The sequence below is a fragment of the Motacilla alba genome, chromosome 11, assembly GCF_015832195.1.
Source record: "Motacilla alba alba isolate MOTALB_02 chromosome 11, Motacilla_alba_V1.0_pri, whole genome shotgun sequence".
Lineage (NCBI taxonomy): Eukaryota > Metazoa > Chordata > Aves > Passeriformes > Motacillidae > Motacilla > Motacilla alba.
In genome coordinates this window covers 14,177,337-14,201,655 of record NC_052026.1, presented here as the reverse complement: position 1 = coordinate 14,201,655, position 24,319 = coordinate 14,177,337, and the positions used below count along the sequence as shown (strand labels likewise).

The 24,319-nt window shown below is 46.9% G+C and overlaps 1 protein-coding gene across 1 annotated transcript in view; it reads left to right on the top strand.

Moving 5' to 3' along the window:
* Positions 1 to 732: 732 nt before the first annotated feature.
* Positions 733 to 24,319, top strand: part of PSKH1 (protein serine kinase H1) — a 30,338-nt gene continuing 6,751 nt past the window's right edge. The window contains exons 1-3 of the mRNA XM_038147696.1: positions 733 to 791; positions 2,149 to 2,311; positions 3,411 to 4,436. Of these exons, the coding sequence (XP_038003624.1) occupies positions 3,498 to 4,436 (939 nt within the window). The 5' untranslated portion in view covers positions 733 to 791; positions 2,149 to 2,311; positions 3,411 to 3,497. The remainder of the gene's footprint in view (positions 792 to 2,148; positions 2,312 to 3,410; positions 4,437 to 24,319) is intronic.

Below are 24,319 nucleotides of genomic sequence, written 5' to 3'. Positions count from 1 at the left end.
AATCTTAATAGACGGGCTGTCCTTGGGAAGTCACTAACCCTGAAGTTGTCTGGGTAAATAACGGCACAGAAAGTCCGGTGGGGTGAGCTGGATTTGTGGAACAGCACCGAGCACCCAGGCTGGGGCAGCTCTGGAATAAACAATCAGCGTCTCTCCGGAGTGTGTCATTATCGGCTCAGTGCACAGCAAGGAGCGAGCCCAATTTTGTGGGGAACAGCAGGGCCAGAGCGGTGAGGGGACCCTGGGGTCCATGGGGGTGAGGAGCTCCAGAGGCCCGTGGGGCTGAGGGGTCCTGGGGCTGAGGAGTCCGGGATGGGGCTGAGGGGTCCCAGAGCCCTGAGGGGTCCCAGGCGGGGCTCAGGGGCCCCAGGAGCTGCTGTGAGGCCGGGAGTCCCTCACGCTCCCGGGGCCCCTCACGCTCCCGGGGCCCCTCACGCCCCCGGAGCCCCTCACGCCCCCGGAGCCCCTCACGCTCCCGGGGCCCCTCACGCCCCCGGAGCCCCTCACGCTCCCGGGGCCCCTCACGCTCCCGGAGCCCCTCACGCTCCCGGGGCCCCTCACGCTCCCGGGGCCCCTCACGCCCCTCGGGCCCCTCACGCCCCCGGAGCCGCGGGCGGTCCCGGGCGGCGCCGGCAGGGGGCGGTAACGCGCCCCCGCCCTCCCCGCGCCTTGGCCCCGCCCCCCGCCCCCTCCGCCAATCGCCGCGCGCGGTGTCCCCGCCCCTCGGGAGTTCCCGGCGCGCGGTGATGACGTCAGGAGGCGGCGCCGCGCCGCGGCCGGAGTGGGCCGAGGTGAGTCCGGGATCGGCGGCCCCGGGACCGCCCGGCCCGGCTCCGGTTCCGGCTCCGGCTCGGGTTCCGGCTCTCGCTCCCCTCCCTTTCTCTCCCTCCCTCCCTCCCTCACTCCGGGGGCGGCGGTGGTGCGGCCCGGGAGGCGTGGGCGCGGCGGGCCCCGGCGTCTCAGCCCTGCCGCTGCCCGGGGCGCTGGGCCGCGGGGACGGGCGGGCCGGGGAGGGAGCCCTGCCCGCTCCCGGAGTGTTCCCTCAGTGGGACGGGCCCGGTGCTTCCCAGGCCGGAGCCGAACCTGCTGCGGGACGAGCTCCCGGCACCAGCCCGGCTCTGGGTCCCCTTTCCAGTATAGCGACGAGCGGCCTGGGTTGGGATGAGTTCTGGAAACAAACGGGTTTGGGAATCCCGCTGGGTTTGGCTGATTCTGCCCCTGGCTCCGGCACAGCTGCCTGCGGTGCTGCAGCAGCCCCAGCCCCGGTTTTCCCTCCGAAATCCGCCGGGAGCTCGCAGTGGGCGTGCCAGGTTCTGCCAGGCAGTGAGAGGCACGTTCGAGATGCGTTAGTGGGACGGCAGGCGAGGAGCTCTGTCTCCCAGGGGAGAACCATAATTCCCATGTTCCTTCCCACCTCTTCCAGCTGTAGCTCAGCTAGTTTGCCACCTGCCAGTTATGTGATTTCCCACTCTGAGAGCTTGTAATTCTTGTAACTTAGTTTTTTTCCCCACGTTCTTGGTGGTTACTGCACAGGAGCATGTCCTGCACTAATGTGGAGTTAAGCATTTTGTTGCTGACTCTGGTTCTATAGCCTTCACTGGAGCACTCAGGTGTACCAGGAGGAGCCACTGACATGCTGGAGTTGCTGCCAGATCTCAGTTAATGCCATGAATGGATTTGTAGATGATATTTTCAAGTGATTAATTCTTCTGTTTGGTTTTCGTTATGGGTGGGATATTTTACACGACTCCTTCTCTACGTGTTGAATTACTCTGTAAAAATCTTGTTTATGGATGCTCTCATTCCATTTCTCTGTTAACTTAAAATGCTTTAAGGTTCAGTAATGCTGGGAAAACTGTCCATGGGAGGCATTACTCAGGACTAGCCAGAGCTCTTAATTTTTTATCATGGTGCTTTAACCTGAATGAAGCCCCACCTCCAGGGCAGTGCTTTGGTGTAAGTCAGCCAAGCTTTCTGTGAAGTTGCTTTTTATTTCTGCTGCCTGCACCCCACTACAGGCATGTCTGTGCGTGGCTGGGTTGTTTGACCTCAGGGTGCTGCCAGGAGGGAACTTCACCCTTGAGAAGTTACTTGGATGACGTTTGATTATAAAACTGAATCTTAACTAAAGCCTGGTTATCTTTCCAGGTTGGATGAAGAGTCTCAACTTCTTCCACATGTCCCTTTAAAACATTTCTTATTTCTCCACTTGCTTCTCCCCATGGAAGACAGGCTGGGCTTCCTTTTCTGCTGTTCATGCTGAGCAGTTGCTTGGAGAGGTGGTGCTTGAGTGGAAATACACCTGGTGATGGTAAGACTTCAAATCACATTTTCAGGGCTAATGGGTTTCTGTAGCCTCCTGTGAAGGCTCAGGCACATGTTAATGGGCTCTGAGTCAAAAAGGGCAAATGTGGAACTGCCCAGTGACTGCCAGAGCCACAGGTGGCTTCCCCATCTCCTGACCAGTCGTACTGTTTTAATCAGCACATGAAGCCTTGCCCAAGTGCAGCTGGGTTGGTGTTTTTGGAATACCGTGTGATGAGCAAGAGCTCCTAGTCTGGAACAGCTGGGAGGAATTCCACTTCTTACAGGCAGCTCCAGTGGAAAGCCAGAAGTGCCACTTGGTGCCCAAAGATGTAAATTAAAGCAAAATTGAGATTGTTGAAAGATGTGAAAGCCCACCTTGATTTCTCAGGGTTTGGAAGATGAGAGGCTTGCTGATTAAAAGCTGCCCTGGGCAAGTGAACGTCTCCCTTTTAGCAGGGGCTGCACCTTAAACCCAGCGTGCCTCTGGCTCCATATTCCCTGCCTCTTCTGCTGCTCCATTGATGCCCAGCAGCAAAGTAGTGAGAGGCTTAATACAGTGTACAAATTCAATATAAGGACAATCTTGGGAAGGTGGCTTGAGTGTACAAGTTGCTGAGGTGCTCTGTGGACCTTCTGGTGAGCAAACTCAGAACTGTAGGGTTTGGATTGACTGCTGACTGAGAAAGTTGAGCAGATCTAACAAAACTAAAGAAAATGCTTGACTTTTTCTCTTTATTTGATTTTTATTAAGCAATTGTGTCTAGACAAAAAGACCTCCAGAAGTCTTGTGCAGCCTCAACTGCTCTGTGACTGATTCGGGGCTCAGCAGGGAGCAGAAGACAAATGATCCCTGATAAAGAGAGATACTGTGTGATTTCCATGGACACATCTGTTCTGACCATGATTGGGTGTTTGTAGGCCCTGCCTTCACTCACTCATGATGAAAGCAGCAGAGCACTGTGCATGTTCTGTAGCAGAGAGAGGTGAAAATCCCATCTTGTCAGTTTGTAATGGCATGGCCCTGTTGTTTTGATTTTTCCCTCCATTTGAATCTTTACTACCTTGATTCCTCTTTATTTGTTTCTTCTCATTCTTTTTCGAAGATTCAAATGTGGGAATCACCCCAGATGTGGTTGCTGCTGGTGCTCCCCTGGGAACATGCCTTGATAGGGAATTAACACCAGTCAGTGATGGGCTGTGGGACAAGCAAAGTGCTTCCCGAGCCCCCCAAAGATGTGCAGCTAGACCTGGTTAAAAAAGTGGAACCTTACACCGGCCACAGTGACATATACAAGCACTTCATCAAGGATGACTGCGGGGCTGTCATCAAAGCCGGCTCTCCCTCCCCTCCCCATCACACCAACCCCTATCCCGGGAACCCCCTGCCCGCCCAGCAGCCCGAGCCCCGCAAGAACAAAGTGGCCAAATACCGCGCCAAGTTCGACCCGCGAGTGACGGCCAAGTACGACATCAAGGCGCTGATCGGGAGGGGCAGCTTCAGCCGCGTGGTACGGGTGGAGCACAAGGCCACCAAGCAGCCCTACGCCATCAAGATGATCGAGACCAAGTACCGGGAGGGGCGCGAGGTGTGCGAGTCGGAGCTGAGCGTCCTGCGCCGTGTGCGCCACACCAACATCATCCAGCTGATCGAGGTGTTCGAGACGCAGGACCGCGTCTACATGGTCATGGAGCTGGCCACCGGCGGAGAGCTCTTCGACCGCATCATCGCCAAGGGCTCCTTCACCGAGAGGGACGCCACGCGCGTGCTGCAGATGGTGCTGGACGGGGTGAGGTACCTGCACACGCTGGGCATCACCCACCGCGACTTGAAGCCGGAGAACCTGCTGTACTACCACCCCGGAACGGACTCCAAGATCATGATCACGGACTTCGGGCTGGCGAGCGCGCGGAAGAAGGGGGACGACTGCCTGATGAAAACCACGTGTGGCACCCCGGAGTACATCGCTCCCGAGATCCTGGTCAGGAAGCCCTACACCAACTCCGTGGACATGTGGGCGCTGGGGGTGATCTCGTACATTCTCCTCAGCGGCACGATGCCCTTTGAGGACGACAACCGCACCCGCCTGTACCGGCAGATCCTGAAGGGAAAGTACAGTTACTCAGGCGAGGTGAGTGTGGTGAGGGGCAGTCAAGCAAGAAGCTCTCCCTGGGTGTGTCTCTGTGATGACCAAAAGCTGGTTGTCCTGTGGGTGGTAACGTTACCAGGCGTAAAAAAAATCTGTGATTCTGGCTTTTAAAATCCCAACCCATGTTCTGTCTGCTCCCAGCGCAGCAAAGCGAGCGCCTTTAAAAAAATGTGTGCACAGAAAGAGGAAACTTGCTGTAGAACAGAGCTGGGATGCTTGTGGGTTTCTGGCTGTGGGAAGCTGCTGTTAGAGGCTTTGCAGTTGTAACTTGTGCCAGGGTGTTTGAAATGTGGCACATGCATCACTAGTCTGATTTCTGACACGAATCTGAGTGTAGTATGGAAAATAGCTTTGCTGAAAGACAGGGTTATGGCAGGCAAGGGGCACTTACTTCTTCCATCTGCAGATGGGATTATTTCAGAAATTGGTCTGCATTGCTTCCTGAGCTTGGTATGTGAGAAAATGGAGGATTGAAGGATAGTTTTCATGGGTAACTATGGAGAGAAGAGTCTTGGGGGATAATTTTTAGGCATTCTGTAAATGATAGTGGGGCCTGAAAATGCTTCTTGCTCTTCAGAAGAAACAATTTGAAGTTAAACACTTGTAAATAACATCTTCACACTTCTGATCAAACCCTGTTGATATTAGGAATGAGTGTTGCTATTGTCATGTCCTTGCCATGCCATGCCTTGCCTATAGAGTACAGGTCTGTGTTCTCTGGATAAAGATACAGAGCTGAAAAGCATGTGTAGAAAGGCAGTGGAATAACCAAAGGCATGGCCTGGCTTCTGTTTGAAGAATGAGTGAACAGACTAGGGCCTTTCCTCCAAAAACATTAACATTTGAAGGGGGTCTGATCAAGTTCAGTGCAGCCATAGGCAATCTGGACAGAGTGAATTGAGTGTTTTGAAGGTTCCCTGGGGTAATTTACTTTGATGTCCACTGGTCCTTGTACCAGAGCGGATTGGTTTTGAGCAATATTGTGAATTGCAACTAGGCCACTGGAGACTTGTTGGTTGAACATGCAGAGGTAGCACATGTGCCACAGAGAAAGCATTAAACTCTCTACTTTGAAAGTGTCAATGCACAAGCCTGAGGCATTTTACCACAAATTACACACTTTAGGAGGCTGTTATAGATACTGTGTGTGACATGAGTGGTTATTTTGGAAAGCTGTTGATGCTTTAGTGCTTGGAAAGCAAATATGTGTCAGCCAGCAGCCTGTATCTGTTGCCTGGAAGCTTTCTGTTCCTCTAGAGCCAGAGAAAATGGATGCTTTAATTTACCAAGGTAATTAAGCCTATGCCCCTAAATTGCACGGTGCTTGACTGTAGGCAGGTATTGGCAGGAGATGCAGTAAAGAGGCTGCTCATTTTGTGAATAAATTCTAGGAGAAGACAAAGTGAGCCAGAGGTTTAAAGGTGTCTGCTGTGTTTCCCACAATCTGGCCAGCACTCTGGGTTTTTAAATGCTTCCGAGTTTTTGCTGTTCACAGGCAGTGGCTCTTCTTTCTTTGTGTTACACTGGAGGAAACGGGAAGATGTCAGAAATGAGGCTATTGGTAAGTTTGTCAGACTAATGGGAATGGCAGGAGCCAAGTCCTGGTTTCTTTGGAGTAGGAGTGGGCAGAATACTCGAGTGCATTGCTGACAGCATCTGTCTTGGATGGATGCAGGAGCAGAGGTTTCATGGGAACAACTGCTTTTCTTCTCTGCGATCTGAAAGTTGAGGATCTGAAACAGAAGAGGAAATGTTGAAAGAAGCCAGTGAGCTACAGAGCTGACAGCTTGACCTGTGTGGCTCAGACAAGTTCCAGTGAGGAAAGAGGGAGCTGTCTTCAGGCTGTACCGTGGCAGGCAGCAGCAGTGCCCTGAGTCTCGGTGCCGAGTCCTCCTGCTTTTTTGAAAAGTCTGACCCCAAAACCTGGTCACAGAGGACAAAGCTGTATTGAAAGAGCAACAAAAGCCAAGATGCATGCTGACCTGAGAAGTAGTTAGAAGTAGTTCCATTTTCTTGGAAAAACAAGTGATCTGTAGTCCAGCTAATGTAATTGCTTTCTGACTGGGACCCTGTTACCCCGGCTCCTGTTCCTGGAGTGTGAGGTCTGTTTGAAGAGGCCATTAGCAGATCAATAGGAGAGGTCTCCCACAATAGGTTATTCAGCTACTGCTGACATCACTGCCCTGATTATCTCTTGTATCTTCTCTACTTTTTGAACTGCTTCGGGTAATGGCTAGGATGAGGAAGGAAGGATAGCTGGCTTTGTAACTTGGTGTGCTTTTTTTCCTGAGCATCCTGAGTAAGGGTTAGGTGAGCTATTGACACTGCTTTGCATGTAGCCTGCTGCAAAATTATTCTTTTTCACTTGTTTTGTTAGAACTTACTAAAAAGAATGTTTGGACATTATTATTTCATTTAATTTTTAATCGAAATCTTGGAGTTAAACTGATTTTTGAGAGGTCTTTGTAGCTTAAAAAGTTGACTGAGGAATAAAGCTGGAATTCCATTCTTAGTTTCCTTTGAATTTGCAAGTGCAGAACTGAAGATTGGACCATCATTATCCTGCTAGGACAGGCTTGCTCTGATTCTTTTTCAAAGCTTTTCCTTCTGTTGAACACCAGTACTTTTATGTTGCTTTACACACCTGGGAAAATCGATGGCATAAGTGGAAGATAATGTATGCTGTGGTTAAATTGGGAAACTTAGCTAAGGTGTATGGATTGTTCTGATTTTGATATCTGGTCTGGACAAACCATTTCTCTCATGGGCTGTTCTCCTATTCGTAGAACAGAATCAGCTTTTTGTGGTATGCTCACAGTGGGTGAGGTTGGTGTGTGCTGCTGTGGGAACATGTCTTAATCAAATAACCAAAAAAGCTTGTTCTAAATTGTGGTGCTAGTGGATGCATTGATGGCAGAGACATGCTTGATATATGAAGGAAGTTGGGCATTGCAAGTCTGCAGGAGCTCTGCAAAAGACTTAGCAGCCTGTGGAGAGATGAACTGGTTTTGTGTGACTTAGATTTTCCAGTGGTTTTTGATAGAAATCCTCACCAAAAGCTGTTGAAGGAGCTTTGCAGCCGTATTGTGCCAGTGGCTTTTGCATGGATTGGGAGTTTGCTGATAAGCACAGATGTGAAATACATGGTCAGTTCCATAGGGAAGGACAAAAGCAGTGAGGATTGAAGGGGCTGTTGCCTTCTGCCTAAAAGCCAGCAGGAGAAAGTTCCCTAACAAACCTGCACAGTCTCTGATGATACAGGCTCTTCAGAGGGTGAAAACGAGGGCTGTGGACCTTGGAAATTTACCTGAGTTTGAAGAGCAACTGGACAAATTCATGGAAGACACCTTGATGGAGAGAATGACCAAAGGTCAGAGAAGCCTGACTTGCAAACTGTGTGTGCCTTGCATTTCTACTTTTCTCTCCTTGAACATTCAGAATCTTAATGATCTTCTGCCCTAACTTGGAGTTTAAAGCACCAAGTTAAATGCAGGTGTTGAGTAAACTCTGCAGATCCTGTACGGATAGATTCATGCTGGAAGAATGCCCTTAGTTACAGGAAAACCAAGTTACTGTGGATGAGTAGCATGAATGGTGTTCCCATAACAACTCAGTCTGTGTGAGTAAAAAGATAAACCACTTTCTCCCCAGGCAGTTTTTCCTGCCTGCAGCAGATAGAAGCACGAAGCACAGAAAGTGCAGTCAGTGCATTAGCAAACAAACTACCTGTGCTACCTGGCAGAAAACAAGATAAAAATAAAGCCATTCCAAGGCAGCTGATGCATGCTTACAGGATGAGTCCTTACCCAAGCACGTCTGCAGAGCATTTCCAAATTATCCTCGTAATTGTCCTCATTGTGGGGGCTGCTTAAAAGACTGAGGAGGACTTGTAATCCCTCAAATCCCTTGTGACACATAGTGGAGGAGACAGGTGACAGGCTTGTCAAATTTCAGTATTAATTTCCTGCATTTATTCAACATTTTGAGAGAGAATGGGGTAGAGGTTGAACCCAGACTGCTTCTGACTCAGCTGGGAGCTGGTTGCTGAATGGCCCATCCCGCCCCAGAGGGACTGATCAGTCATTGTATTGTGAATTATGATGACTGTGGTTGGATTTCCTAGCAAATGACAAACTTAATATAAAAAAAGGCACAAGCAACAAAAAGAAACTGTAATTATTCTTGGTAACCTCCTTCCCCTAAAAGTTGCAGATGGAAATGTATAGTGGCAACTCAACTTTCTATTCTGCCTACTTGTATTTTACTGTAGAAACTGGTCTCCTATAAAGGGAAAAAAATTACTTGCATATCAGAGAAAAATCTCTCCATAATCCTTAACACTTTCAGGAGAATTCAGTCAGTATAGGACAAGCATTCTGAAACTTTGGATGAGGCTTTGTACATAAGTTTTGCAGTGCAGAAAGTTTTGCACTGATGCTGTGGCAAGTCTGGCTGGCTGGCTTTCCCTGAAAGGTGGAAAACTCTGGTGGTCTTATTGTAGTACATCTGTTTAAGATGGGCAGTAAGGCAGACTGGCTTCCCTGAATTTGGACTGGAGTATGTCTTAGGGAAAACATTCAAAGCTAGTTTAAAACAGCCAGGAACAGAGAAGCACCACTGCCCTCTAAGTCTCCCTTGGTCCTATATATTTTTTAATACAGGAGATAAAGTCCTGTAAGTACAAGAGGCCAGAAAAGCTGGTAGGTGCCCCACTTTATTGCAGATTTACCTTTGCAAAGTGTAGAACTGTCCTTTGCTCCAAGAGGAGCTCAGTGCAAAGCCACCTGGTTGTTCTGGAAGTTCTCCTTGGCTCAGTGCCTGGGAGGGTCTGGGTGCAGCAGGACCCCTCCCTTGTGGGGTCCCCAGAAGGCCACACTGACACGTGGTGTTGCCCTCCATGGCTGTGCCAAGATGGTCTTTAGACCCATTAGATGCTTTTTCAGGGCAGTCATCACCTTGGCCTCTGATGTCTGTGCCAGAAGAGAGGAGAGATTTCAAAGCAGCAGGGTGGCCAATTTTCCTTTCTTTCCTCTGGAGTTTGAGTGGCCCAAGCTGTTGAATATAGTGTAACAAAGAAAACAAGGATGGGGCAGCTGAAGGCAGGATTTTAAAACACATTTGCAGTACTTACTGGCGTGAGCATATGAGTCTCTGGGACCACATTTTAGTCTTCTTGGGGAAGAAAGAGCTTTTTACTTAGAGCAGCTGCTGTTTGTTCCTGTGAGCCACATTACATGGTAGAAGTGTTTTACAATAGTTCTGTTCTTAGAGTAATGCAGGCTTTTTTTTCCCCTAAAAACTAGAGCTGGCCTTTTTTCCCGTGTAGGGAAGAATTGTTTTTTATATAAATTGTTGAGCCCTTTGCCTGGAAGAAGTAAAACCCCATCAATTTACAGAGGAATGTGCTTTTGCATTTCACATGGCTGTGTGAAAGCGGTGATTTTGAAGTAGAACAACAAGAGTGTTGGCGGGCTGCAGTCGCAGGGCTCTGCTGAAAAGGGCACTCTGCTCTCCTTTGAAGAGCTGGAGCACTTGAACAGGATGAAAGCTTCTCTCCAAGCCAGGCACAGAACACTGAGGCCAGCCCAATGCATGGACTTCTCTTGGCTTCTGCTCTTTCTTTTCTTTTAATGCACCAGCTCAGTGGCTGTGAGGATAGGTGTGTTTGTGTCACTCCAGCTCCAAGGGCTGAAGTGTTTGTCCAGATCTCTCCCTCTGTAGGAAGGGACATCTTTGGAAATGTGATAACCTCAATTAAAATCTGGGAAATCCTGCCTCCTCCTGCATGTATCAGTGACCATGCTCCTGAAAAAACTCAGCATGCTGCGTTGGTAAGCACTTTATTTACAGGTAGAGAAACACCTTTTCCAGTGAAAGGGCTTTGAAACCAATGCATGCATTTGAAAATCAAGTCCCCTTTGCTCTGGCTGCATCTAAGATTCTTTCTGAAGGTTGTTCCCTCCAACAGGATTGGTGTCACAAGGACCTTTTGCAAAATCACTCCTTTTGCCTCTTTACTATGTACTTCAGCTTATGTTGCAACACAGCAGTGGAGAGAACCTCCAGTGCTAGGGCAGGGTAAGCAAGGAGAGGGCTCATCTTTCTCTGCCTACAGCTGCCATTTCCATACTGCTGCAGTCTGCAGCACTCAGTGTTAACAGTTTATATTTCACAGAATTGTACATGTCATCAGGACAGGGTGGAAACTCTGTCTAAACCTCAAAGCCTCTAGAAACAAAGAAAGCAGGGAAGGAATCTCCGCAGGGAGGAGGAATGTGGGTTTTTTCCCAGTGATTTCTTTCACAGCCCTTTTTCCTTTGTACTGCTGTCTATACCAGTAGTACCTGCAGGTTCAAGGCAGAGTGAGGGACAGCAGCTGAGCATTTTGGTTAAGATTTTTGGGGTGAAAGACTAAGTTTGGGGAAGTGGTGCACAACATATGGCACATAATATAAGGATGGAGGAAGGCAAGAGCCTCATCTGGGGGGAAGGGATTTACAATAGTGCTGTGGTTTGACATATATTTTCATTCCTTCATCTGGAGGCCCTATAAAATCCTGTTAATGGTGGAATAGTATTTCTGCAGAATTAGGGATGTAGGGATAGAGGGACATTGGTAGGGTAGAAAAAGAATATTAAGCTGCTTCTGTACAGAATACACATTATTAACAGGAAGGATTTGAACTATCAGCTACCATTGGTGTCTTTGACTCCTTTACATTTCCCTAAAAATAGCCTAGGCTGTTTCCTCTTTTACCTTTGCCTGATTGAGTCCTTGGTTTTCCAGCTGTGGCTCAGATGTGTTGTTTTTTCTGACACCTTAGTGGAGGTGTATTTTGAGGTAAGACATGCTACTGCACGCTCATTGACTTAGAACCAAGGTTCAGAGAGTGAGAATATGTGTTAATTCTGCAGTGGGAAGAGCTGTGACCTGCAGGAAACCTGTCCCTAAATACAGCAGCTGTCCCATCCTGCCCTTCCTTGGAAATGGTTACCCAGGGGTTGGAGTCTGTGTTGGAAGTCCAGCTGCTCGTGGTGGTGAGCTTGAGCCAGGTGCAGCCCTTGAGCAGGGCGTGAGCACTCCTCTGGTTCTCTCCTTGCTGTGGCACACGTGGGAGTTTATCACAGGCTGTGGGGTGAGTGGATTGGGGTAACATCTTGCACTGCTTCAGCTGGATTTCCTGGACCTGCTCTGCTGAGGACCTGAGGGCCCAGATGATTGTATGGAAGTACAACACCAGGACAGCATCTGAGGGCACAGGGAGGAATGGCTGGCACCTATAAAACATTTTTAAAGTGAGCTTTCAGGGTGGAGTGTAAAAGTGTTGCACTCTGGAGAAAAATTACAGCATCTTCCTAACTCTGTTCTGAGCCCCAGGCTGAGGCTTTGAGGTTTTGCAGGGCTGGCACCTGGCTGTAGTTCCAGCTGCTGCCCTGCTGCAGATTAAAAGCCACTTTTGTGTAATCAAAACTGAGCTTTGTGGGGAAGGGCTGTGAACATGTACCTTGCTGCAAATCACTTCGTGGCCTGTAATTGACCCTGTCTTGGAGAGAGGCAATTCAACCTGATGTATTTGGAACAATCTGGCGTTGAAAGGTGTTTCAGATTTGCTCTGACCCATATTTGGGACTTCCCTAGCATTTGCAGTGTGCTCCTGCCCTGGGATGTGAGGAAGGAGGAGTTAAGCAGCATGCTTGGCATAGGTAGGAAGTCAAGGTTTTAATATCACATTGTTGAAATCTCTTTTCAACTGCAGAAACTGTTTTGGGGATTTTCTGTTCATGTTGAGCCGGAGGGCTGAAAAGGTGCTTCCTAAGTCCAGTGGTTTTCTTGGCAGTCTCTTTACCTAATCCTTGAAATCCCTAAATCTGACAAGATTGCAATTGCAGAGTTGAGGCTGTAGACAGAGAGAACTGGATTAGTTGTTTGGAGCTGGAAGGGGTGGTTCAAACTGGCAGTGGTGCATCCGAGTTCCCTGGTTTGGAGCATGAGCTGCTCCTCCTCCCTCCAGTCTCACCCACCCCCCTGCTTTGCCCCCCTGCTGCCCCAAGTGAGTGATGAGGTAGAAAAGCCAGGCATGTTTTCCAATACCTTTGTTATTTCAAATGGATGTTTTTATAGATTTTCCTGAAAACTGAGCTTTTACTAATACACCAGATTAGTGTTGATTGGTGACATGAGAGCCGTTCACACAAGTCAAGTAGAGGCAGAACGTTCTGGAGGAGGCTGTTAAGAGATGCCTGCTGTTCCTGCAGGCTTCCCCAAAGTGCTGGTGTGGACCCGTGCCTGGCTGTGTGTCTGCAGCTCATGAACTTCATAATGATGAAGCTCCCTACACATCCAGTGCACCAGTACTTCAGGCACTTCAAGTGATTAACCAAAGTCTGGTTTTATATCTCACAAATGGTAAAATTGTGATTTCTGATAAAAGCATTTGTGTGTTTCCTACCTTTGTCTGTGTCTGAAGAGTAATTTCTGAGACCCTTTTTAATGATCTGATAATATTGAGGATGATTATGTGGCTCACATGTGAAAAAGGTGTCTCATTACAGCTGGGATGACTCAGAAGACTTGATATACTGTTTTATCAGTGCTGATAGGAGTGCCTGGGTTACAGTTTTTTACCTCTCTACACTTAATCCTTCATTTTTTTTTTTTTTGCTTTTAGCTTTACAAGCTAGAGGAATTCTTGGTGGCATTCTTCAGCTACTGTTTTGCTTGAGAGGCTGATATTGCAAAACTAAGGAAAACTTGAAACTTGTCTGAGAATGTAAAATAATTTCATGGCAAAGTCCTTTTCCAAAGTTATAGGAGTTCCCATACCTCCAGTGTATGGCACTGGAGCTTGGCAAGGATGGATCTGACATTGGAGAGATCTTCAGCTATTTCATGAAAGTGTTCCATGGTCTCTGAAAACATCCTTTTTGGAATTGAACTGGGAAGGAGGGAGAGCCTGGGGACCAAATCTTATGTTTCCCCAAACCTGTCGTGTCAAAAGTGACCTTTACTTACTGGTGTCTCATCAACCAAGTGGAACATGGTAGGGATGGTGGTTCTCTAGAAATGGCTGAAAGTCCACAGGTATTTGGGGGTTGATGACCAGCCCATGTGAGGGACATGCAGGTATGTTCATTATATTTGTAAATGACACTGAATTGGAAGGGCTGCAAAGGGCATTGAGTTCCAGATAGCCCTATCAAATTTGAGCAATTCAGCAGCAGGTGTAGGTTTTGTTGTGTTTTTTGTTTTAAAGTAAGAGTAAGTTGGCGTACAAAAATAGGTGAAGAACAGAAAATTAGGAGGTGCTGGCTTCTCAGAAAAGGATGTGCCTATGAATCACAGTCTATTGTGTGAGAGCAGTATCATTCTTGTGGGAAAAGGTGAATGTACTGAGGGCTATGAGCAGAAAGGCAGCGTGTGCTGTGATCCTGCTGTGTGTAGTGGCTGCTGCAGATGCCAAGCTGAAGCTCTGACACTTCTGGGCAGCAGACTTCAAAAACACCAGGGGCCAAGCAGAGAGACTTGACAGAAGATCAACAAAAACAATTGTGAGTCAAAAAACCACAGTCTCCGGAAGACTAAAACATTTTTGGCTGTTTGGCCTAGGGAACATGTTGTCATAGCAGTTTGCAAATATGTAAAAGGCTGCTTCAAAGAGGAAGAGGAATAATCTCTTTTCCAGATTATGTCAAACAAGAGTCTTAAATGGCACTTAAAAAGTTCAGTGTGAATCTTTCTACAAAACTGGTGTCTCCCACTCCAGAAAATGTTTACCCACAGGATTTCTGAAGCTGTCTTGTGGAACAAGTGAGGCAGTCGTCTGTCAGCAGTGATGCATCTCTGGTGGATCCTTGGGGGACCTGGGATGGATTGGATGATCCTTGGGTGTCTGTTACAGCCCTGCCTTCACCCTGATTTCCCAAAGAAGCAAAGTTTATGGAAGTGTGCTGTCTGTCTTTCAGTCTTCTGGAATTAACTATTTAAATGCCAAGATCAGTGTCAACCCAGTTTGAGCAATGTGAAGAATTCAAAGTTGCTATGAATTTTATAAAGGCAGTGGCTCAGTAGGAGAGAGAACTAAAGCACATCCTTCCTGCAGGAGAGGTAAATATCAGTCCAAATTTACCTGAAGCTGGTCAGCACATGTTTATTTCTGAAGCATTCATGGCACACTTGACCTTGTTGAGCATGTGGGATGAAGCCTGGTCAGGGAGATGTATTGGGAGGAGGGATGTGCTGCTGCTCTGCAGGGGATATGACAGTGCTGGCTGGGGGCAGGGAGGGGAGAAGCACTTGAGTAATAGAAACCTTGGTTATGAGAGACCTTTGGAGAGCTCTAATCCCCTTCAGCTTGAGACAGGAGTGTTGCCAGCACTAGGTCATGCTGGCTGTGACTTTGTCTTCCTGAGTCTTGAAGGGCTTCAGGGATGAAGATCCTCCACCTCCCCAGTGACCTTTTCCAGGGCTGCACCACCCTTCCCCTGGTATTTCCTGATACGGACCTTCCAAGGCGCAGCTTCTCCCTGTTGCCCCTTCTTTGGCCCTGTTGTGTGGCTCTGTAATCCTTGTAACTACTTTTAAATAAATGTAGTATGCTATTAGGTTCTCCTTCGACTTCTCTTTGCCATGCTGAACAAGTCCAGCTCCTTTTACCCTTTCTTGAAGGCCATGTGTCAAGGACCCCTGACTATCTTGGAAGCTCTTACCTTGATCTTCTCCAGAGTCCTTTTGAACCTGGGGATGGCCAGGCTCCCCAGTAGGCAGTATGATTCCACATAGAAAACTGAAATGGTTTAATCTTCTTTTGGAAAGAGAAATACCCCAACAATGTAGGTAAGAACAGGGTAGGATTTTAACAGGGAAAAAGATCACGTTGGTATAAGATTATAGCTGCAGAATTAGGAATGTGTTACATTAGGGATTTTTGGTTTGTCCTTTTTCCTTCTTGTGGATGTGCAGTTTGGTGCAGTGTCAGTGACATACTTTGTTTTTCAGCAGGATCTCTGTCTCCATCACTGAATAGCTGGGATGCTGAAAGAAATTTGAGAAGAAAATACAGAGAAATGTTTTGGAATGGGATCTAGAACAGTTATCCTGCTCTGAATTCTAACAAAAATGTCTCAAATAGTGACAGGAAAAGCAATTATAAACCACTGACCCGGGACTGAATTGTGGAAAACCTAGCAAGCCTACTTAGAGTGTCTCCTGATGTTTTGTTTACTTTAAAATGGGTTACATCCACCTTGCCTAGCCAAAACAGTGCTTTCTGAGAGAAAGCCAGCAATGGCAGTGGGCCACACTGGCCTAACTTGGGAAGCACTAAACCTGGGCTTTCAGGAAATGCTCAGATAAAAAAGGCATAATTTCACCTCCTCTGAAGCTATGACAGGATTGGATTCTGGTTAGAACTGAAAGAGTGACTGTAAGAAAGAAAGGAGAGTCAAGCCAGACAGTGGGGCAGCTGGGGCTTGGACATTGCTGGTGGTTGCAGCACAGCTCCTCATCTTGATCCTTGTGGGTCCCTTCCAGCTCAGGATGCTTTATGATTCTGTGACACATCTGTGTGTTCTAGGAGGTTAAAGGAGCTGTCCAGAGCAGCAGAGGAGAGCTGGTGCCAGCTGGGGAGCAGGGTAGGGTTGGAGAGGCAGCTAAGACTGTCTTAGGATTTACTCCCCCTTGCTCATTCCCTCGTAAGCGCCCAGGGCTTGTGCACCGACAGCTTGGAGCTTGCAGGAGGGGGTTGTGTGGGAGGTTATAAGCTCATCTGTTCATCCCCTCACCACTGCTCTAATCTGTGCGATGAAAGATATTCTTCCTCCCTGGGGAAGATCTTTCCTCCCTGTCAGGAACTACCACTTCTTAATTAAGCTCTTACTCTCAATAGGTACGTAGAAAAACGTATTGACTTCAACTCCAGTTCACAGCCAATACTCTCTTAAGGTAATAGTTCAGAGTGAGAGAGCATCATTCAGCTCAAATTTGAGTTTTTTGAGAGTAAAAGCACTGAAGATGTCAGGATACCCAGATGTTAGGAACAGTCTGGAGAAGGTATTTTCCCGTTTAGTTACTGCAAATACTGCTCCGAGCTGGTGCCATAGCAGTACCTTTGGAAATTTTTGACTCATTCCATTTTCATGGCAATCTCCAGCACTGTATACTTGGTGATCTCATCTTTTCACCTGCTTCCTTCCAAGTCCAGGTCTCCTAACCCTGAACTTCCTTAATAGACAATTTTTCAGTCAAGGTAGTGGTTGAAGTCCCCTGTGTGCAGCTGTAACTTGCTGACACATTTTTAAGAGACGAAAGCAATCCAAGCTGAAATGTGGTATTACCCCATTTTAACAGCTACTCCCTAAGCATTGCACTTAGATGGGCTGCCCCTGGCTGGAGAGAAAAGCTTTGTGTTTATTGTTTTTGTAGCTGCTGTAATGTTAGTGTGTGATTCCAGCTGAATACTCAGTGCCTGTCCAGGGAAAATGGGCTGGCTATTTCCATTCCAAAAGCTGGGTTACAGAAGTTCACCGCACCAGATGGCCACGCATACTTATAATGCTCTGGATTATTAAAGGGCTGTTGTATTTTCCTCTTTCATCCTTCCTTTATTCCTCCTCCCCACATCAACAAATTAATGCTGAATGCTTGGGAATCTGCCCTGCACAGACTTTAGCACATTTCATCTTTTCACTGGAAACTTTTTGTTCCATCTCGTTGGAACTAGTTGGTTTTGATCACCTCATTGCAGTTGTTTGGGGGCTGAGCGATGCCTGGCACAGTGCAAACCTGGTGTCATTGGGGCCCCAGCACAGCCCTAGGCTGGTTTGCCATGCCATGTGTCACAGTTGCAGTCCCCAACCTGCTCCTTTGGAGTTGACACTTCCTTCTTTCTGATGTCATGTGGGAATGTCCTAAATGAGACAAAACTGCTGCATCATGCATAAATAGGTAATGCAATGAAGAGAGTTTTTGGGGACGTTCTTAGAATCATTAAGGTTGGAAAAGACCTCTTAGAGCATCAAGTTGATTTCCTCCTCAAGGCTTGTCTGAGAGGACAAGTCACTTGTCTGCCACCAGAAATGCTGGAATTTTAGGGTGCAGCTAGTCTGAAAAATGACAGGAGCTGGAGAGATGTCCCCTGCCTTCAGTACCACACGTATATTAGCTTGACTTATTTTTGTGAAAAGAAAATAAATTTAAGTTATTAACTTAAATGTGCAGTGTGCAGTGCAGGCTTTGGTGGGAGCTTTACAGCAGCTCCCGTTGCAGGCAGAATAAAATCCCGGGACTCGATTCTGGTATCCAAAATCTGCTCATTTTGATCAGCAGATCAAAAGAAAGCTGCTCTGCAGTGGGAGTGTTGGCTCCCACCCCTGCCTGGGTCCCTCCAGTTGGGTGGGGAGATGTGCAGTATTTCACAGGTCAGGGTTTGTTTCCAGCCCCTGTTGGGAGCTCTCTGCTCGCCGGCTCCAAGCTCACATCAGCTGCAGGAGAGAGGTGGGTCGGCTGTTCAAACCAGAGAGCAGCACGTTGTTTGTTCCCCACATGCCAGCCTGGCCAGTGCCTCAGTAGATGTTATGCTGATGTGAATAACAAGCAGGGGTGGTGGAGGGATTCAGTGACACAGAGCAGAGCGCTGCACGCAATCGCCCAGCCTAAGTGACACTCACAGGAGGATCTCTTTCTTCTCCTCCTCCTCCAGCCTCGGAGCCTAAGTCTGAATAAAACATAACACACTTGAGAGCTCTTTAAGGCATTGTAAAGGAGGCTGTTTTCCTCTGAGTTTGTTGTCTGGCAGGGCTGGAGTTGCAGATGGGTGAAGTGCCCTGTGTTTTATGCAGCTTAGAAGTCTAGGAGATGCTTTTGTAGGGAATGCTAGCACTCCCTCAGAAGCAGCAGCTGGCATTCCTGAGGGACCAGGGCAAAGTGTCTCCAGCATGGGAGTCTCTCCCATTGTCACTGAGGCTGTAAGACAGGCTGTGGGATGGGTTTCATGCTTGGTTGAAGTGCTGCTAATTCTGGACTCCGTTCCAGTCGCTCTCTTGGGTTGGTGTAGCTCCTTCTGCAGCCATCTGGTGACTCATGCCAAGGAATGGCTGGGCTGAAAACCCCAGCTGAAAAATTTACAGAAACTCCCCGATTTGGCTCAGTTTGTTTGCACAAACCAAACTATGTGTGCTGGCACAATGGGGAGTGCAGCATCAAATGGGAATGACAACAGAAATGTGTTCATCTCCTGTGATGTGGAGCATTGCTGCTAGTGGTGACAAGGACACAGTGTGAAGGCAGTTCCCTCTGACCAAGTGGATGCATTAAACCCAGTCTATATGTTGGGGCAGGCTTATTTCCAATAAATCTATTTTATCTTGGGAAACTTCAAAGTAGATATCTGAAGGTTTTCTCTAGGAGAACCTTGCAAGAACCCGTGTGCTGCTGTAGGGCTCCTCAGTCTCCTTGGTGCCTTGAGGCTTCTGCAGTGCTCAGGCTCATCCTAGGAATCACTGGGACTGGGATACAGTATTTTTCTTAGGAATCACTGGGACTGGGATACAGTATTTTTGGCCTAAGAGCAATGTTTTGCAGCTGTGATAACATGCTTTGTGCTTCATGTTTTTTGTAAAGACTGACTGGCAAGGGAAATCCAGGCCTTTCCCTCACCTTCCTCATAAACATTGTCTCTGTTCTCCAGAAAACAACATGTAACTTCAGTAGGAATCAGGAAATTAGAATGTATCCTTCCTTCAGTGGCTACTGTTGAGTCTAAAAGCAGAGCTTGAAGTCAGATGATCGTTCCTTCTTTTATTGGCACTCAGCTAACCTGAAGATCCCTCTGCAGCTTTGTGCAGCTCTTCTGCTCCCCCCACTTTTCTTTGCCTTGTAAATTGTGCTGAATCATGTTTTTAGTCTCTTTGCTAAATTCTAAGGTTACAGACATTGCTTTCCAGAGGATGTTTAGTCCTCCCTCCAGCATGAGGCCAATAGTCTCCAGTGTTAAATGAGTCTGTATCCAGGGATTATCTCATGAGAAATCAGGTTTTGAAGCAGACACTGTACCAGGTATCCCAGGCAGAGGACATGATTGCAGTTGTTAGAAAAACTGGTGACATGTAGGAGGTGTCTGTTGTCATTCAGCTGGTACTGCTGAACTTCAGCTCAAAATATGGCTATTCCACCTTTTTCTAAGGTGTGTGAGGGTGCTGAGGCCTTGGCAGAGGGTGCCCAGAGCAGCTGTGGCTGCCCCATCCCTGCCAGTGTTCAGGCCAGGTTGGATGGGGCTCACAGCAGCCTGGGCTAGTGAAAGGTGTCCCTGTCCATGGCAGGGAATTTGGACTAGATGAGCTTTTTGGGTTCCTGTCAACCCAAACCATTCTGTGCTTCTCTGCAGAAAGACACCAGAGCTTTATCTTTCTGAAGCAACACAGTCTTAACAGAGGGAGCAGAAATTGTACTCAAACTGCATCACATTTGAAATTGCTTTCTAGAGAAACAGAAATGCAAGTGTTTGTGACTTCTCTTCATTTTTGTGGCATTTTTTGCCATTATTGTGGCATTTTTGTGCCACAAAAAAAGCAGGATTTGTCATTGCAGCTGAGATTTAAAGGCAGGGCTATCTGATAGACTTTAGCTGATCCAACGTTTCATGGCCACTGGTTGGGAGCATTTTCTGTTCAAGCCAGTCTCTGTCTCTCCTCGGGCAAGCAGATGGGCAGCATCTCCTCTGGATTGCTTCAGTCCTGTCATGTGAGCACGCTGCATGTCCTGCACTCATGTCCTCCCCAAACACACCAGTGTCAACCTCCCTCAGCTCCTACACAACCCTCTGCTGCTGCCTTGCAGTATTAATTTGGAGGGTTAATGGGATTTTGCTAAGTTAAAACTGCTGTTTTGTCAACTGATGCGAGTCTTCTGGAGAGTGGATGCATTTCTCCAGGGACTGAGGTTGCAAATTGCATGGGTAGAATGTAGCCCTACGTATTACTAAAGAAAAAGCTTCAGTGAAATAGGAAAGATGTGTGTGGTGCAGCAAATCAAACCTCCAGCTGTGTAAACAGATCAATAAACTGATTTGTGTTTGCTGACCAGAAGAAAAATCTAGTTGCAGGTACTCCATATTCACCATTTGTGGTGAAACTAGAGTAATTGGAATAATGAGAAATCCAATGTGCTTCTGTTTGGAGTTTATTCTTCTTTAGGAGTCATTAAACTGGACAGGCCTCTCAAGGTTTAGGCTGGTTATCTATCACAGTTCCTAGGCCCTCAGACTTGATAGATTTCTTCAAATTCCAAATCATCACACTTGCCATCTTTTAATAAGACTTGCAAATATTGAAGTAATATTATTCCTGCTGTTTACAAGCTCATTTCACTCACCAGAATCTCATATGACTGAAATTTGAATGCATTTGGAAAGCAAAATAGCTCCTGGGTTGCCTCAAATTCCAGGTTTCTGCAATTACTTACAGTTGGAAGAGAAAATAATGCTCTCCTGCATGTGCTGAAGATGTATTTCTGTTGTGCCAGTTCTCAATCAGTTCTTTTCATTCTACCATCTCTTGCATTTCTTTGGACTTAGGTAAAAAAAGGAGAGGATGGAGGTGCTGGCATGATTGTATTTCTGTGAGGGACCATATTCAGAAAGGTAAAAGCTTTTAGGGTAAGAAATACCCAAGAAAAACCATGAAATTGGAGTTGTGTGGATGTGTTTTCTCCATCTGAGGGGAACAAAAGCTCTTTCAGGGTGGGTATCTTAAGTCACTTCAATTGCCAGTAACAGAAATGAAGATGGTAGTGGAGAGTTCTTAAAAAGTTACTGCACAGAGAGCAAATTGTCACCTGCATTTACCTTCACTTTGAGGTAAAGTTGGTAAATTTAATAGATGTATCATGAGCTTGGATGTCCCATTAGGATTGTTTGGAAGTGGAGAATGAGTCCTCTGTGAAGGAAGCAGAATGGGGTGAGCTGTGGCTCCTAGAAGGAGGAGAAGGAAAGGAGGATTGGGGGTTGATGGAGTAGCCAGGTAATGATGAGTTTGTGATTTTAGCTGAATGAATAGCTGAAAGGGAGTCATAAAAAACACCTACAGAAAATGGGTCTTCAAAAGCTTTTCAAGGCAAGCTTGGAAGAGTGGAGGCAAAGCCTCTTGTTGCCTGGGTTCCGTTTGGATCTGTCCATCAGTGGAAGAGAGGGCCCAGAGGTTCTCTGCAGCTGCAGATCCCCAGTGCAAAGGGAAGGTGATGTGTTCCCAGCTGACATATGGCAGCACCTGGGATTAGCTGAGATTATGCCAATGAAGACTAAATCCTGCAAGTTGATTCCCCTTGCTGTTATTTAACAAATGAAGTACCTTATCCAAAGTCTGTTGGAATCTACAGGCTTGCAATGTGATTTATATTCCTCCATGGCAGGGCAGATTCAGCTTTTTGGTTCTGTTGGTGTGAATACCATGAAGGCTGAGCTCCTCAGTGGTCCATCATTCTGCAAAACAGACCAGTGTGTTCAGTTAAAATTGAGCCTTTATTGTGGTTTGCCTGATTAATTTGAAAAGGATTTTTGGTATTTTATTTACCTTCTTTATAAAGACTTTCATGAGTCTGTGATCAGAATTTGTCCCTGTTCTCTTCTAACAAGCACCTGTTTTTTTCTTACCGTTCATTGCCAAGGTACATTTTATCATCTAAGAAAAAGCCATTTAAGGCAGATTGTGACAAACTAGTTTTATTTATATACTGTATTATAATTATATTCTTTATAAAGCAGTAGACAGGGGAAGAGGAAATGGCATCAAGTTGTGACAGGGAGGTTTAGATGGGGTATTAGGAAGAAGTTCTTCACTGAAGGCATGGTCAAGCAATGGAACAGGCTGTCCAGGGCAGTGGTGGAATTACCATCCCTGGAGGGGTTCAAAAGGTGGATGTGACACTTGGGGAAACGGCAGTGGTGGGTCAATGGTTGGACTTGATGATCCTCAAGGTGTTTTCCAAACTTAATGATTCTATGACAGAAAAGCTTGAATGTTTAGAATTTTTTGTTAATGGATTTAATTTTCTAAATGTGACGTGGTATCTGATCTGCTGGAGAAGACTCTGCTTCCTTCTTGAGTATTTCCATTTCTATTCTGAATATGTTCAGGAACATTTATAGGTTTTTATTCATGTAGCAGTATTTTCTTTATATCAGGTAGTTAATATTATTTTCAGTCTCTTCTCTTGCGTAGTCACTGGCAGTGACTGTGTGTCCCATATCAGCTGAGTAAGGCAGACTGTTTTAGTCCTTGTAAAATAAGACTGTGGTACCCTGATCCCCCTCACAGCCAGTTCCTCAGCTAAGCTCAAGTTCACCTTTCCTGGCCATGCACTGACAGGCTGTGGGCTGGGAGCAGTGCTCTAACACCATCCTCCTTTTCATTAAAAAATCCTCCCAGGGATCTGTTCTCTTGCTGGTGCCTTGAGTCTTTTGAAAAGAAAATTGCTTTCTGTAGCAATGAATTACAAACCTCCAAAAAATCAGGACATACCTTTTATAGACCTTCTGTGCAAGAAAAGGGCATTATTTCTGGTTGTACAGTCAGTGAACCCTGAATTTTAAAATAGCAGGGTGCTTTTCTTCCTCACCCAATGAAGAGAAGAATGAGAGACACAGAATAGCAGAGTTTTGCTTTTTTAACTAGACAGGGGTTGATCCACTCAGTTACACGTGTGTCACCATTATTATACGGAAATGTTCATTGCAGAAATCTGCTCAGGCTTCTTCTTAATGCAGCTTGGGATGTGATCTCCACAGACTTGAAGAATTCAGTATTGGTGGTTTCAGGACAGGTGAGACCCCCCAAAGTACCCAGTGATTGCAGAAACCTGCTCTTGCCTGGCTCCATTCACCACTTGGGGTTTCCTGCTGGCCATGCTGCCTCCTCCTCTCTATCCTTACAGTGCGTTTTGTCAAATTTTTCTTCCCAGCTTTGTCCACATCCACAGCCCAGCCTTTACCTCATGCTGAAGGAAATGCTCTCACTTCCCACCTTAGTGAAAACACAGTATTTTGTCAGAAATGAAACAATTCAACATTTGTGCCTGTAGGTGTTTGACTCATAAGTTGTTATGGCCATTCTTGGGTGTGCTGGGAGGATATTTATTATAGGACTAGTTGATTATTTTGGGCTTATTTCTTTACAACTAGCATATTGTAAAGCAAATTCCTTCCTCTTTGGTAAACATTATTGAAAAATTCTTATATCTAACATTTCTATATGTTTAGAACATTTTATGGGGTTGTTTCCAGCTGGACTGAGCTGCTGTACCAGAGTTAACCAGCAGCCACATCTAAATTTCCATGTGGGAGTGAGACCAAGTTCCACAGCAGAAAATTCTGCCTAGTTTGGTTCCAGGATCAGTGCAGAGGTCAGTGCTTCCTCCCTAGATGTGTGCCTCGAGATGAAGAGTCAGAAGAGCACTGAGGGTCTGGTGTCAGAGTGCATCCTCTGTGAGTGATAGGGCTCCTGTTGTGCAGTAATGGCTCTGTGGGATAGAAAGCACTCGGACAGGGGAGGGTCTTCATGGAGATACAGTTACTGTGCTTCTGGTAGCAGTTGTAGGTTTTGGAAGGTGATGTGAGGAGAAGAGGTAGGAAGGACCAGCAGCTGGAGCAGGACATAGATCTGGGAGCCTGTGTGTGTCATGGTGCAGCAACTGGAGCAAGCTCAGGCATGTGGGGGTGTGTGACTGAGTGTGAGCATGGAGTTGGACATGGGGAAAGGGCCTGGAAGCTGGGGGTGTCTGTGTGTGTGTGTCTCTGAGGACAAGGACAAAACTCCAGGAAGATCTGGGAACCAGATGGACCAGGGAAGTCCCAGCCACTGCTGGAGGGATGGTTGGA